We start from the raw sequence: 15,054 nt of genomic DNA on the forward strand, positions 1-15,054 counted from the left end.
TCTGAACACAGAGGGCTGGGGAGGGGGAACTATCTGGACCATAGTGTAATGATACCATGTTGGTCTGATGGTCCTGAAGAAGCAGGATCTTGGATTCGGGCATAGATAAGCGTCTGCTGAGCAGGGCTCTGATACAGTGGTGGGGAATCGCTGATGTGCTGGGTGGATGGGAGTCTGGATAAACGTCTTTTCTGAGACCAACCTTTACCTCGTGGCTGCACACACTTGAGGTTACCCAGTTCTGAAGGTGGGACTGGGGTTGGACCGTGTGCTGGCTGGTGTATGTGGACTGGCTAAAAGTGGCTGAAGAGGTTTTATGTGGAGTTCTGTGATGTTCTAGGTTTGGGTCTGTCCTGTAGTTGGTACTTGGGTCTGTTTCCTCTATCACAGGGTCTAATCTACCCAAGTACTCCCTACAGTTGTCTACTGAGGTGGTAGGACCGGAGTCCTCCTGGGTCATGTGGTCTACATGCAGGATGGTGTCGGGCTCCCTGTAACTTCTAGGTCTAGATCGAAGCTTGGGCTCGGTTTTAGATTGAGGAACTACACACGACCTGGGACGTGGTTTAGGGCTAGATTTTCTACACATTTCAGGGATGGTTCTGGAGTCTGCGCTGGGGCTGATGCTGGGTTTTGGGGTGGGTGGGGTGTTAGCGGTGCTTACCTCAGGACCCTGCTTAGTAGGGGAGGCCTGGGAGCCGGGCACTGGGGAGAAGGGGCTGAGTGGACTGGTGAGGCTGACTGAGCTTAGGGGACTGGCTGGACTATTGGTGCTAAAAGAGCCTGAAGCGCCACTGGCCACTGGAAGACATAGACATAGAAGGGTTAGAACAGGCAGGACGGTGGTGCGTCATGTGACCGGCTCCACCTGCAGGCTTCTGGTACCTCGGTGCTTGGCTGTGTCGGTGCCTCGAGATGAGTTGTTTTTATGGAGTCCCTCCAACACGTCCTGGACTCTCCAGAACTCCTTCTGGATGTGCCTTCGAACCAGTTCACTCTGCAGAAAATCAGAGCAGCACATGTAAGGAAAACAGCTTTCGTTTATAGATTATCCAGAAATGCCATGGCCTCCTACATATAGGCTGACCTTTGACCCTGCGTGACCCTGTGTCTGAACATCACTGCTTTAGATGAAGCAAACAGGGTTGAATTTGTCTTTAGTGTATTAACACACCATACAGCACCAACTGGATGGAAGTGAACTACTGCAGTAGTGTTGGATTAACTGGTTCTGTGTGAATGTAAATGCATCCAGTTTCACCATTGACTAGTTAATGTCCATTACTGCTGGTTAATGGGTGAGTTAAAGGATCAATGTTGATTCCAACTGATGTAGGTTATCATGTCTTTTACTGTTGGTTTTGTGGATCATCTGGTAAAAAGCTGCTGTGCTGTGCATGTTCAGTGTATGATCTTTATGGCAATTTCATCATGTAAAATCAGGTCATGACAGCTGTAAAAATAAATGAATCAGCTAGTAGATCAGGTAGTAGAGCCCTGTCATGGTGTCCCCTGAGGACCAGGTCCATCCACATATGTGATGCCGGTACCTGTCCTCCTGCATTGAGCTGCTCCCAGAGGTCTCCATGGATGGCGTTGGCCTCATCCTCCAATGCCTCAAACTCCATTCGAGTCGTGGTTAAAGCCTGAGGGAAAGTAGTTTCACATGTGAACACAGTGATCGAGTTCAGATGCTTGAGACGTCAAATTATCAAAATCAAACCACATCAAATTTTATTTATATAGCACCAAATCATAACAAAAGTTATCTCATGACACTTTACATATAGAGTTGGTCAAAACCAGACTCTAAGCCAATTTACAGAAACCCAACAGAATCCTCCAGGAGCAAACACTTGTGACTGGTGACAGTGGGGAGGAAAAACTTCCCTTTAACAGGCAGAAACCTCGAGCAGACCCAGACTCCTGAAGGATGGCCATCTGCCTTGACCTAGACATGTGTTCTGTTCTGGTTCCATTCATGCTCAGTACTGTTTTTGTAAATGTGCTCTTACACTGGAGGCCTGTGACAGCTCCCCTCTAATGTTGATGAGTTGGTTCTGCAGGGTCTCCTTCTTGAACTGCAGCTTTTCCATGGCCAGAGGCTGGTTAAGGTACAGCTCCATCTCCTGATGTGTGGCCACCAGCGCCTCCTCTAGGCTGTCCTGGGTACAGCAGGAACGAAGGAGGGTGGTTAAAATGACCTTTCATTCTGAGTCCACATGGCTTCAGGTAAACGGTCAGAAAATGAAGCAGGTTTGTACTCAAGACTACAGATGAGAACACATTCACATTACATTTTATGCCAATTTCATGACGTAGGCTGATCTCATACAGTTAACTTTACATCAGGATCAAACTGCTTAAATGTCATCATTTGTTGTAATGATGAATCTGTGAAACAGCTGATAAATCTCATAAATGTTTAATCTCATAAATGTTCCCCTACAGTGAGGACACTGTCCAACCAATGCTGGGATTTGTGACAGTGTTAGGGTAAACTAACGACTTATTAAATATCACAGATTAGGGCTGCACGATTAATCGATTTTAAATCGAAATCGGATTTTTTAATTAGGACGATTTTTAAAAAAGGGAAATCGTAAAATCGATTTCATCTCTCTCGTGCCTGCGGGCCGTGCGCTTGCGGGCTCCCGTAGGCTCCTCCTCCTATCAGTGACAGCGGTCTGTCACAGAACTCCGTGCAATGGCCGGACTTTAAATGTGTTCATGAGCCCGCAGTACTTATACCAATGTAAGCCGTGGCTTCACGCACGGATCCCGCAACTGAAATAGAACTGCATGCGGATCACTCATCTTCCGTTGTCCCGGATCCGTACCGTACTGTCTTCTTCCGATCCGGGTCTCGGGGTCATCAGCCTCAGCAGAGGAGCCCACACAGCCCTGTGCCCACACACATCCACCCGCTCCAGGATAGAATCCCTCCAGCGTGTCCTGGGTCAGTCTATTCCACGCACGGATCCCTCAGTTTAAATAGAACCACATGTGGATCACTCATATTAACCTGGTCCACGCACGCACGACTGATGCCTGTCACTGACTTACATTGGTATCACTTCTGTGGGCCCAGATACCCAGGAAAAAAATAAATAAATAAATAAAATTTAAAAAAAAAACAACAACATACACACACATACATATATATATATATATATATATATATATATATATATATGTATATATATATATATATATATATATTAAATAATTAATTTAGTCCTCTTCCTTGCTAAATTTTTCATTCACAAATGTAAGTTCTGTAACACAAAAACAAATATTATTTATTTTTGAAAGATGTTGAACTTTATTTAAAGCTGTTAGATAAATCTGGAAACAAAAAGGCTATAAAAAACATAAGTATTTGCTCTGATTTGGACATTGTATTATAGTGTATTCCCCCTGGCAAACTTATGTTATTTTCTTGTTGCATACATTGTTTGTATACTCTATTTCATTCAATAAAGATTTAATTAAGAAAAAATAAACTTCTGGGGGTTCATCACGTGATACCATCACAGATTTGAGGTCAGAGCAGCGCCTTGCATTGTGGGCTGCTCACGAAAACGACATGCTGACTTCTGTTGTCTTTTGTAGTTTTACCCAAAAATCGAAATCAAAATCGAAAATCGAGTTTTTAGAGGAAAAAATCGGGATTTTTTTTTTTGCCAAAATCGTGCAGCCCTATCACAGATATAAGACAACCTTTTCAATGACATGAAGGTAAATCAACACTAACGACATGAGTCTAAATCCAGAACCAATGGGACATCATCAGGAATGTCCTTGTCCTACCTTGTCCATTCTCAGCCTGTGAACGACAGCCTCATGGTCCTTCAGGATTCGGTTCTGCTCACAGAGACGACCCAGGAGTTTCTGTTCAGGATCAGGAGGACAGATGGAGGACAGACAGAGGACAGAGAAGACAAACCATTTGAGAATAGGACCATGAACATTTCAGTGACATCATCTGTGATTATGTACAATATTACTGTCAACATTAGTGAGACTGAAGTGGACAGACAGACAGGTGTGGACAGACAGGTGTAAACAGACAGACAGGTGTGGACAGACAGACAGGTGTGGACAGACAGACTGGTGTGGACAGACAGATTCTTACGCTGGTTTCAATCTCGTTGAGCTTCAGCGTCGGGTGTAACTCTCTGCTGTAGACGTCATGGAACGGAGGCACCTGTGGAAACACAAAGTGTCCACATTAGTGCTGCAACAATGAATCATTTAAATTAATCCAAATCGATTCTTAAAAAAGTTGGCAACGAATTTGGCAGTCGATTCGTTGGGTCTTGAGCACGTTAGTATTGAAGCATGCCCGCACGCTGTGTAGTGTAACAGAGGGAAACATAGAGCAGCACGGCTGAGGATTTGGATGCCAGGCCACATTTTTAAAGCTAGGTTTACATTATGTTAGTAGCCCCGTTTGCCCGAAATGTAGTGTGCTGTTAATGTAACAAAACTTGAATATGGAGAAAAAAATGGCCAAAATCCCATGGCACACTACATTTTGGGCAAACAGGGCTGCCTTGGCCACTGGGAACATAAACTTAGCTAAAGATAGCCTACGTGTCGTGATTACTTTAGCCCACTAGCTAGTTAGATACTATTGTCATAATTATAACCAGGGTGCGATTTGTCAAAAAACTAGAGGGGGATGGGGTTTGTTTTCTTTTATCATGAAAAAACAAGCAGTCAACAGGCCTCATTCTTTTTTAAGTTAACGGTAGGCCCAATTACATGTCGAACAGTTGAACAGTCATCTTTAATGCAAACTAAAAATACATGAAACATTTAATTTTCTGTGACCGCCACACCTGTGATATGGGAGATGGCGTAATTAAGTTTCAGGACCATGAATAAGGGCCGATCATGTGAACATGGTAGAGGATTTATGGACAACGGGCAACTCAGACTGTAAAACTTAACGTAAAACCTAATCGATTAAGATTTTACATCATGTCAAAATAATTCAGTTAATTAAACTAAATTAACAGTTTGCTCTGATGTCGGACTTCATTTGGCCTTTTCAGCTTTCCTGTTGGCGTGTCATGTGCAGTGTTTTGCCCTTCGTTTATCCACATAAAAGAAGGGAACTTCTGAGCAGGTAACAAACACACATCTGACCCATTAACAGCGACAAAGAGAAGGCTGTTCAGTGTGGACACGTTCATTCTGTAGCGCTCATCAGTGAGGATGTGATTCATGGCACTAAATCCACGTTTGCACTCTGTTGTTGACACAAGGAGCATGGAGACAGAAGAAAACACTTTGTGGAGATTGTCTCCTTGGACTACGTGGCATTTATATTCTCAAAACTCTTTCAGAAGCAAAGGGATGTCTGATACCTCAGCAGCAAGAGTTTTTTGAATGGTGACAAGTTTGTCATCCTGAAACACCATGCACTTGGAGGGGTTTAGTGCAGCAAAAGCAGCCATTATTATACAATGTATTTATGTGCATGGGGATGTTCACAAATTCTAACACTGCCAACAGTTCAGTTTAGGTGAAAGTCAGTGCCAGCAAAGTAGGCTATAGGTATAAGAAAACTCAGTCACAACCTGTCTGTTATTTCACTTGGCTTTTAATCATTGATGGGGTTGCCCCTGAGGATGAAATTCATTCAGCAGAAGTAGGGATGTAAATACCAGACGGGGGATTGACCCTTCCCCCAACAAACTGCACCCCGATCATAATGTTTTCATTCATCTCCGTTTATCAAGCCACCAGACTAAAGTTACCTACCAGAGCTGGTTGAAGACTATATCTTGCTAGTCTCTAGCCATAACAAGTCTAGGTAGCGGGCTAGTGCTCACTAACTATACCTGAAGCCATTGTGGGGATGTAATCAGTAGTGACTTGTCTGCAGCCTATATTGCTTTGGTTAAATACCGATATTTGAGAATTGAGCCTTTTGTGTTTATCTGATGAATCCATTAGTTATTAAAATAATCGACAGCTTAATAAATTATTAAAATGATCGTTACTTGCTGCCCTAGTCCACATGGTTTCCATGGTTACCATCCATCAAAGAGTAAAAACCAACATTGACTCTGTTTCTGGATGGAAGTCGTTCAGATTTCAGACCCTCTGCCAACATGGGCAGTGTGTGTTGAAAAAGGTGACTGATTTGAGAGTGTTGATGTGTTTGTAGTGGACCACAGGAGATGGATGAAAGACACAGACCACAAACATGAGTGGACCACATGAGACAGATGAAAGACACAGACCACGGACATGAGTGGACGTGTTCACACCGTCACGTCAAACTGAAGACACTGAGTTTCATGTGTCAGAATCAAAAAACACATGAAATAAATCACAGTCAGTTAGCAGTGATAAATAATTAAGGCTGTATTTAATGACACTGGTGTGAACTCTGACCCCTGGACACGACCTACAGACGACCTCTGTGACCGTGACAGCGGCCTATGGCATTCATGATGAGTCTTAACAGCGGCGTCTGGAACCAATAACAGCGTCACAGCCACATACACATACAGCTGATGAATCTGCAGTGTGTAACATGAGATCAATGGGAAAATGATTGCACACATTCTGCGGCCAAAACAAACCAGAACCCGGGTTCAGGGAGGATGTGGTCTGAGTCCTGGTCCCGGTCCCGGTCCTGCATGCAGACTGTATAAACCCACATGTTCTGGACATAAATCCAACGTGTCATCGGGTCTGGGCTGAACCATGACCTGGATGATGTTAATCTACCGTCTCATCTGGTCCTCAGAGGCGGAGTCAGAGTGGTGCATTATGGGCCGTTTGTGCAATTCTACATACTACCATGTGTTTTTTCAGCTATAAATCATATTTTGTGAATATACTGTGTTTCATCTCAATGAGGTCATAAAATGCATATACATTAAAATGTAATGAATGTAATTAATTAAATGTAAAAATATGTAAATGTGTCAAAGAAAGTTATTAAAACAGTCTTTGAATTGAAACATACATTTGTAACTTCATGATTTTGATAAATTAAATATCCGTTACAAGCTTCAGTCTCAACTAGAAAAATGTGATTAAATGCAATCAATCTATTGATAAATTATTTGATTAATTACAGAAAATTCTGCAACTAATTAATTTTTTTCATGTGAGTTTTTATTTTTCCACTTTAAATGAATGTAAACATTGATCACTGTTTGAGGCTGAATTTTGTATGTTTGATGTTTCATTTCCATGGGTTCGAGGGACATGATGTAAACATGCATCAACACATTTGGGTTTTCCCCTCCATGTTTCTACACAAACACAGGCTGGACCAACGTGTGTCTACACCAACACATGGACATGCAGATGAGGACAAATCGCGCCAGACACACTGACACACCGGCCACGCCCGCCTCCCCGGGCCCACAGCAGCGCCAGTCAGGGTGGGCGCTGCCAGGCCACGCCCACCTCCCGGGGCCCACGGCGTCCTTACTTGGACACAGAGTTTGGCTGCTGAGGAGGAGCGCTCCATCATTCGGGTCACGGTGCCGATCAGGTGACTTCCCTTGAACACCTGAGGATTCAGCTCATGTTACAGACCCAGAACAAGAACCAGAACCCAGAATACAAGAATTGAACCAACCACAAAACATCCATGGACATCCATAGACGGAGGCGGAAACAGGTCAACATCAGTACCACTTTTATTCCATTTACTGAACACAAACTTTGGAACTTTACTAAAACTTTAAAAACACGCTCAATACTTTAATGTGAGCGTATTTAAAGACAAGTAGTGATTATCTGTCTGATGGATTTGTCCAGTAAACAATAATAGATAAAAATTAAAAAACAACAGAAGGAGATGTCAGTCAAAGCATCAGGTCACACATAGATAAGGTTAAAGTTCAAAGGAAAAAAAAAGATGAAAACTCACAAAAAACTCAAGACAGAATGAACCTTCTTCATTTGGTATAAATTAAATGAGTTCAGTTAAAGCTACAGTTCTTTTCTTCAGATGAAGACGTGCATTTCCTCCCACACATGAATGAATGAATAAATGTTGTAAAAGCTAAAACAGACGACTGTTCCTTATTTTCAGCCTGAAGTTTTAACCCTTTATTTGTCTTCATGTTAATTATTGTTAATTATTATTGTTAATAATGTTGATAATAACATTAATATGAGTTTTAGTTGTCTACAAATGTCCTACAGAGGACTACAGTCCAAACGGGGAATCTGTGTCTCTACTTTGACTACATGGACGTGTTCATCTACTGGAGTCTGGAATATGGGACGTTTGGACACGTAATGGACATAATGCTGTCTATGGACATGTGTCCTCCTACCTGCTGGTCTAGGTAGTCCAGATTGCGCTGGAGTTGAAGATCTAAAATGTCCTCCTGAGGCAAGCAACAGCAGAGACAGAGGACAGACACAGAGGACGGACAGAAGACAGACACAGAGGACAGACAGAAGACAGACAGAAGACATTCAGACACTTTATCTGCACATCAAAGCTAACACAAACCCGACATCTGCTCAGTAACGGAACATGAGAACAACAGAAACATGCACTTAATTCTGTGTCCATTATTATGAGGGACTTTTTATGAGGGAGTTTTTATATTTTTCCGCCTCCACTTTCAACTGGAATTTGACCCCCTAAACACGCTCAAAAACTCACCAAATTTGGCATGCATGTCACGTCTGGTGAAAAATTTGATAAAATATAAAAATGAATCCCTTAGGTACCAAAATGTGCTCTCTAGCACCACTCAGGTACACGAAAACAGCCCTAGCAGCCAGGAGGAATGTTGTAGACACATGAAATGAAGGCTGAATTTTGTCTCATTGAGCCCTAGAAATCATATACTGACACCTCTGAGTTAACTCCAACAGGACCTTAGCAATTTGCCTTTCAAAGCAAAGTGGGTGCCCAAAAACTCTGATTCTTCAAAAAACATCTAGTCTGAGGGCGGTTGTCATACTGGCTTCTAAATATCACCAAAAGTTTGAGTGAACCCTTGTCAAAAAAAAGCTATTTTCAACTTCGTCATAAGTGTCTTAGTTTTTTTGTTATAAGCCCTGAAAGTTGCCAAGCCTATGTCCCTCCTTCTTTGTCTTCTAACACCAGTGAATGAAGAAGACAGTCTGGACAGTGCCAACAGGGGACTCCACAGCCCAAACACTTTATCCCACATTTTAAAAAATCATGCTGATCAAAAGACCGCAAATTTCTCATCAAAAACAGGTTAGTTGGTGTGCTTTGTCACCAAAACTGTGCAAACCGTAGCCAAATTATGTTAAAAATCATGGTTTTCTCAATGGACCTCTGTATTGCTCCACTGGGCAGTGGGGAACAGAGTGCTGACAGCTGATTGGCTGCAATGTTCTCACTGTAATGAAGACGCTTTGGTTTTATGTTAGAAAATCTAGAAACAACTCTTCATAACTCTCCCATTTCTGGGGTTTCAGCAACAATTTATACAGCAAAACGTAGGAAAAAGTCATTTCTTTCAAACTCTATTAACATTTTAATCTTAAAACGTTTCTTTTCTGGTCGACAGATGTTGAAGTACACAAAGTGCCGATTTTTCCCTCATTCACTCCCATGTTAAATTTCCCTCACTAACATGTTTGACTAACTCCACGTTCACACAATCACTGGTCCACATATTATATATTAATACATTCACAAGACTCTCCACAAGCCTCATGTGCAAGAATTGTTGAAATAGGATGTACGGTTATGGATTAATAGCAGTTTGTTTGAGAGGTGGTTTCTCACTGAATTTAACACAGACACACGTCTGCACCATAAGGAGCCATGTTACAAACTCACAGACACAGACAGGAACAGAATGCTGATAGCTGATTGGCTGAAATCCTCTCACTCCAACTTAGACTGAAGAGGCTTGGGTTTTATGTAACATTTTGCTTGGTTATGTTCTGTTTTATTTGCGGGGGTTCAGCTGAGTTATTGTGTCTCAGGGTTAATTGTGTGTAGGATGATGTTTATTGACTTTTTAATTTTATTTTCAGTAATTTACACCATGAGTGACAGTTGTAGGCTGAACAATGCCTTACCTGTTGTCTAGCTATATTTTTAATACCTATTAATCCTCCTTAGACCTTGGCAAAGTTAAGGCACTATCTATGATACATCACCGGTAGAGTGAAGTCCTTGCTAGTACACTAATCCATGGCAGTAAGAGATATCATTACAGTGAAGGTAACATTCACAGACCAATTACGATTGATTTCAATGAAAGACCTATAAAGAAAACATGAAATCATGGATTTCAATAGCTATTCCCTTTGATGGCATGTCTAACTGTTTATATAGTGTAAAGTAAGTTAAACTGATTCTCTCTCTCAGACAGACAGACACACACACACACACACACACACACACACACAGTAGGGATTTTCAAAATAAAAGCCTTATATATAATGCTGAGAAGCAAGTATACAAAACTTTTCTTCATTTTACAATCAAACGCTCAGCTTTTTGTACAGTTTCAATTAATTCAAACTGATTCTCTCTCAGACACACACACACACACACACACACACACACACACACACACGCACACACAGAGTAGGGTTTTTCAAAATAAAAGCCTCATTAAAGGTGATGGTGGTTTCAGCAGAGGGGGGCTGGTGTTCTGGAGGGATGAAAGGAGGAGGGACATGAAAGGGTGGGGGCTGGAGCTGGAATGGAGAGATGTGAGTGGAGCCGAGCTGTCGACCAATGCTGCTTGCAGCTTTAAGTTCATTTGAGTCTTGTGATGAACTGTTCTCACTAAAATAATTTTAACATCTGATTAGAATTCATTCCAAGACCACGGAATTAACAAAAACAAAGAACAGAATCCTGAATTAAATTAATTAAACTAACACAAAGGATTGATTTACTGGAAAGAAAAAGCACATTTAAAGACCCAGAATGCTTTAATAAATGGATCTATCTCTCAGAATCCTAAATACTACATTACCCAGGAGCCTCAGATGCTGTCACCATGGAGAACAGATTTGGTTCTGACTGTGTATGAACATTTACTTCCAGGTTGTAAAACAATAAAATCACTTTTGCTGGTGTTTGGATGGACACTCGAACATCTCACTGACCTTTGGATGGTTTTAAATTTGTGATTTTAATAAAAGTTCACATTTTAATCCTATATTGCACATGAAAAACATGTGTAAACATTTCCAGTTCATATGGGGTTAACAGTTCATTAAGTCAGATTAAGTTTTTATGTCCAGAGGGAATAGGTTCATGGAGTGGAGGTGGATTAACTGACTCTGGACCAGTTACAGTTAAATCCTCTTAAAAACACCCAAATGGGCAAAAGAAACAAATAACCTCTGATTTTAGGGTTACACTAAAAAGTAATAAAGTTCAATAAAGTTCGATCTAATCTAATCTAATCTAATCTAATCTAATCTAATCTAATCTAATTACATCTACTGTAAAATCTTGATACAGAAGTTACTTTCTGTTTCTTTATTTAGAAATCCTGCTTATAGATGTAAAATAGTTCCTGTTTTCCTTCAGCCCTTCATTACATTCTCTACAGATTCAAACAAACTGTTAATATAAACTAATCTGTGGACAGATGTCTGATATGATGATACCAATATGAGCCTTAATCAGCTGATCCTGAGATCAGCCTGCATCTTCACCACTAGATGGCAGTAAGTGACACAGTGAACCTCTGAAGCCTCTATTTCTCCTCCATGTCAGTCTGTTAAAGATGGAGGATTAATGGGTTATAGATGGACAGAGGGCCAGATGTACAGATGGACACATGGACAGATGGTCTCAGCTGTTCACCTTCTACTGTGGCTTTAGTTTGGACTTTAACATTTGTGTTCTGCTGTTTCTTTAGCATCTACATCCATCCTCCATGCACTTCAGCCCATAGTCGACACGTTTAGGACACAAACAGAAGGAAGTGGAGGTCAGAGAGGACAGACGGACAGTGGACAGATGGACGTCTACCAGTCAAAGTACTGGAAGAAACTGGTGTCACTGCAGCACATACCATTTTACTGTGGATGGAGGGGGAGACGGGGTAGTTGTAGTGGTACAGTCCTTGGCTTAGGGACCTCCTATCGCCAGGGTAGTCATACTGAAGGAAGGAAGGAAGGAAGGAAGGAGGGAAGGAAGGAAAGAAGGAAGGAAGGAAGGAAGGAAGGAAGGAGGGAGGGAGGGAGGGAGGGAGGGAGGGAGGGAAGAAAGGAAGGAGGGACGGAAGGAAGGAAGGAAGGAAGGAAGGAAGGAAGGAAGGAAAAACAGAGGGAAAGAAAGAGGGAAGCAAGGCAAGAATGGAGGTAAGAATGAGGTCAGGTTGTTAGAGTGGAGTTGGATGAATATGGAAACAACATGAAAACACAACATGTGTCACACAAAACCAGCTGGAGACGCATTGTTACAGGACATTAACCCTTGAACTAATTGAAATTTACTGGATTAACAAACACTAATAAACAGGACACATCTTATATCACATTATGACACTTTAATTTGACATGTAAAGCAATAAATTGTGAAATTGTTCTCAGTTTATAACTTCAGACACAGCTAAAGGTTGAATAATGAATTGAGTCTTAGTTTCAGACTTAAACTCAGGCTGATTAAACCAACATGAATCTATAAATGTTCATCTGAAAGTTTAGTGATTTTCACATACATATCACATACTTTTATTCCCATATTTTGCCTAATTGAACATAATCGTCACCGCCGTCATTTTCAACAGACGTCTGCTCTGATTGGTTGACCTGGATCTGCACATGCTCAGTTACTCACCTTTGGGGAGCTGAGAGACCGTCTCAGGCCGTAGACAGACGGGTCGGCGTAGATCACGTCGTCCCGGATCCTGGCGCCATAACGGTCGAAGCGCGCCGACGGCGACCGTGCTGGCGATACGTAGTTGGGGGGTAGTGGTGAGTAGGGGCCCCCGGACGACGAAGACGGCGACCTGGGGACGGACCTGGAGCGAGGCTGGATGGACAGACGCCTCATGGATGTCTCCATCCCCCCGTAGTACTGGGGCCCCCACGAATCCCTGGGCATGGGGGGTCCGAACAGATGGGGGGGGCCGTCCCTCAGTGAGCGGCGCTTCTCTTCGACGGTCCAGCGGCGGTCGTATCCTCCCACAGCAGAAACGGAGCATATGCTGTCGGGTCGGACCCCCGGGGGGTACAGAGGGTACTCATCCACGTACTGGGGGCCGCCGGGGTAACTGTAGTAGTCAGCAGAGACCCCCCTGTTCACCGAGTAGTAGCGAGATGGGCTGGAAGACAGGTAACCATGGAGACGCAACAGTCAGTCTGGACTTTAGGACTCCAAACCCCCCCACCCCCCGGGTGTGGTGGACTGGGTCTGGTAGACTGGGTCTGACCTACCTGTTCAGGTCTTCCTGGGACGCCATCCCCCGGCGCTGGTTGACCCACTGCTGCAGCTGGGCCATGGAGCTCTTCCTCTGGGCCACCCTCTCAGGGGCCGTCCTGGGTACGAAGCCCCTCCTCAGAACCACATTCTCCAGCTGCTCCCTGGGGTCGGACGGGGGGCCGACCCCTCCCTCCGGATGCCCCTGAGGGGTGTAACGTCCGCTCTGAGTCCTGGATAGAGGGACTTTACCATTTCGGGGTATGGTGTGGGCGGGGCCGTAGTGGTCCCAGCCGTTGGGGTGGTGATTTGAGTGAACTGTGCTTCCAGAACTGGGCCCCCCCCCTTCGTCTTCGCCCCCACCTTCACCTCCACCATCTCCTCGCCTCCCGCTCTTATTCATGTCGTCTTGGGCGGAGCGTGGCATGGAGGGCGTGGGCGTGTCCACCCCATTGAACTTGGGTGGGGCGGGCAGGTCACCACCAACGTCAGGGTGTGTTTGTGTTGGTGGGTCCGGTGCCGTGGTAACCATGGCCTGGTTCAGATCCGATGTGGCGCCGTTGGTTTCTGAACTCAGTCTGTGAAAAGATGTAAATATGATATAAACACGGGGCAGCTGGAGCAGCTGGAGCAGGTGGAGCTGGGGTTTCCATCCCCACATGTTCAAATAATAATGATAATTAGACAACAACACATGTCTCTTCCCTTGAATCCACCATTAAACCAGTGTCATCACCAGGAAATAAAGTCAACGGCGTAATAAGAATCAATTCAAAGACAAACCCCACATATTTAACCCTAAACATTCTGCTCATGAACTAATCAGAACTAAGGAATGAACTGACACATGTTCTCTAAATATGACACATGGTTCAGTCTAAAAGGTTCATTTTGCTTCTATTGTCCCCGATTCACCATGGGGCGGTTTCAATGGTGACGTCGGTCCCAGACGGCCGACGGCACCGGTTCAGGTCTGAATGTCACCTTTGTTCTGTGTTGACGATGACCTGGGCGGCGTCACTCATGGCTCGGATCCACTGGTCCTGCTCCTCATGGCTGTCGGTGCTGAAGTAGTAGGTCCTGGTTCCGGCGTGTTCCGCCTGCAGGCAAAACACAACAGCAGCCTTCAGCTCCCCGTCACCACCCAGGTGGTCCTGGTCCTGGTCCTCTGCCCACCAGACCTACAGCACAGGAGACACAGATACCACGTCAACACCATCAGCATCATCAACATCAGCATCAGCATCACCATCACCATCAGGCCTCAGCTGTTTCTTGTTCCATGCACTGAAGAAGCACAAAATTGACTTTACTGTGAAATATGATGCATGTGAAGATACTGAATGTTTCATGCTCACACATTGACTGAGAACATATCTGGACATAACAACATGACATGATCCATGCTTCAGCACGACTGGCATGCAGTCCAGCCCGACATCACACAACACAACACAACAGAACACAACACAACACAATGCAACACAACACAACGCAACACAACATGTCAGACACCCACATGCTCCAGTCCAAATCAGCTCATGCATGAGTCCACATAAGATGATGCAGCTGCAGTATAAACATCAGTTCTGTACCTGCTGTGGTCTAGGTGACTGCAGGGCTGGAGGACCTCACAGGGTAGACCGGGGGGGTAGGGGGTGGGGTGGGGTGGACAG

General features: G+C 43.8%; 1 protein-coding gene across 1 annotated transcript in view; it reads right to left on the minus strand.

Annotated features, from left to right (window-relative positions):
- plekha6 (pleckstrin homology domain containing, family A member 6) overlaps positions 1 to 15,054 on the minus strand; it is a 51,273-nt gene that overhangs the window by 13,027 nt on the left and 23,192 nt on the right. Inside the window, 12 exon segments of the mRNA XM_030133678.1 lie at positions 665 to 801; positions 886 to 997; positions 1,551 to 1,646; positions 2,016 to 2,165; positions 3,814 to 3,894; positions 4,139 to 4,210; positions 7,469 to 7,549; positions 8,325 to 8,378; positions 12,030 to 12,116; positions 12,797 to 13,283; positions 13,396 to 13,956; positions 14,363 to 14,559. Of these exon segments, the coding sequence (XP_029989538.1) occupies positions 665 to 801; positions 886 to 997; positions 1,551 to 1,646; positions 2,016 to 2,165; positions 3,814 to 3,894; positions 4,139 to 4,210; positions 7,469 to 7,549; positions 8,325 to 8,378; positions 12,030 to 12,116; positions 12,797 to 13,283; positions 13,396 to 13,956; positions 14,363 to 14,559 (2,115 nt within the window).

Source organism: Sphaeramia orbicularis, chromosome 5 (genome assembly GCF_902148855.1).
Source record: "Sphaeramia orbicularis chromosome 5, fSphaOr1.1, whole genome shotgun sequence".
Classification (NCBI taxonomy): Eukaryota; Metazoa; Chordata; class Actinopteri; order Kurtiformes; family Apogonidae; genus Sphaeramia; species Sphaeramia orbicularis.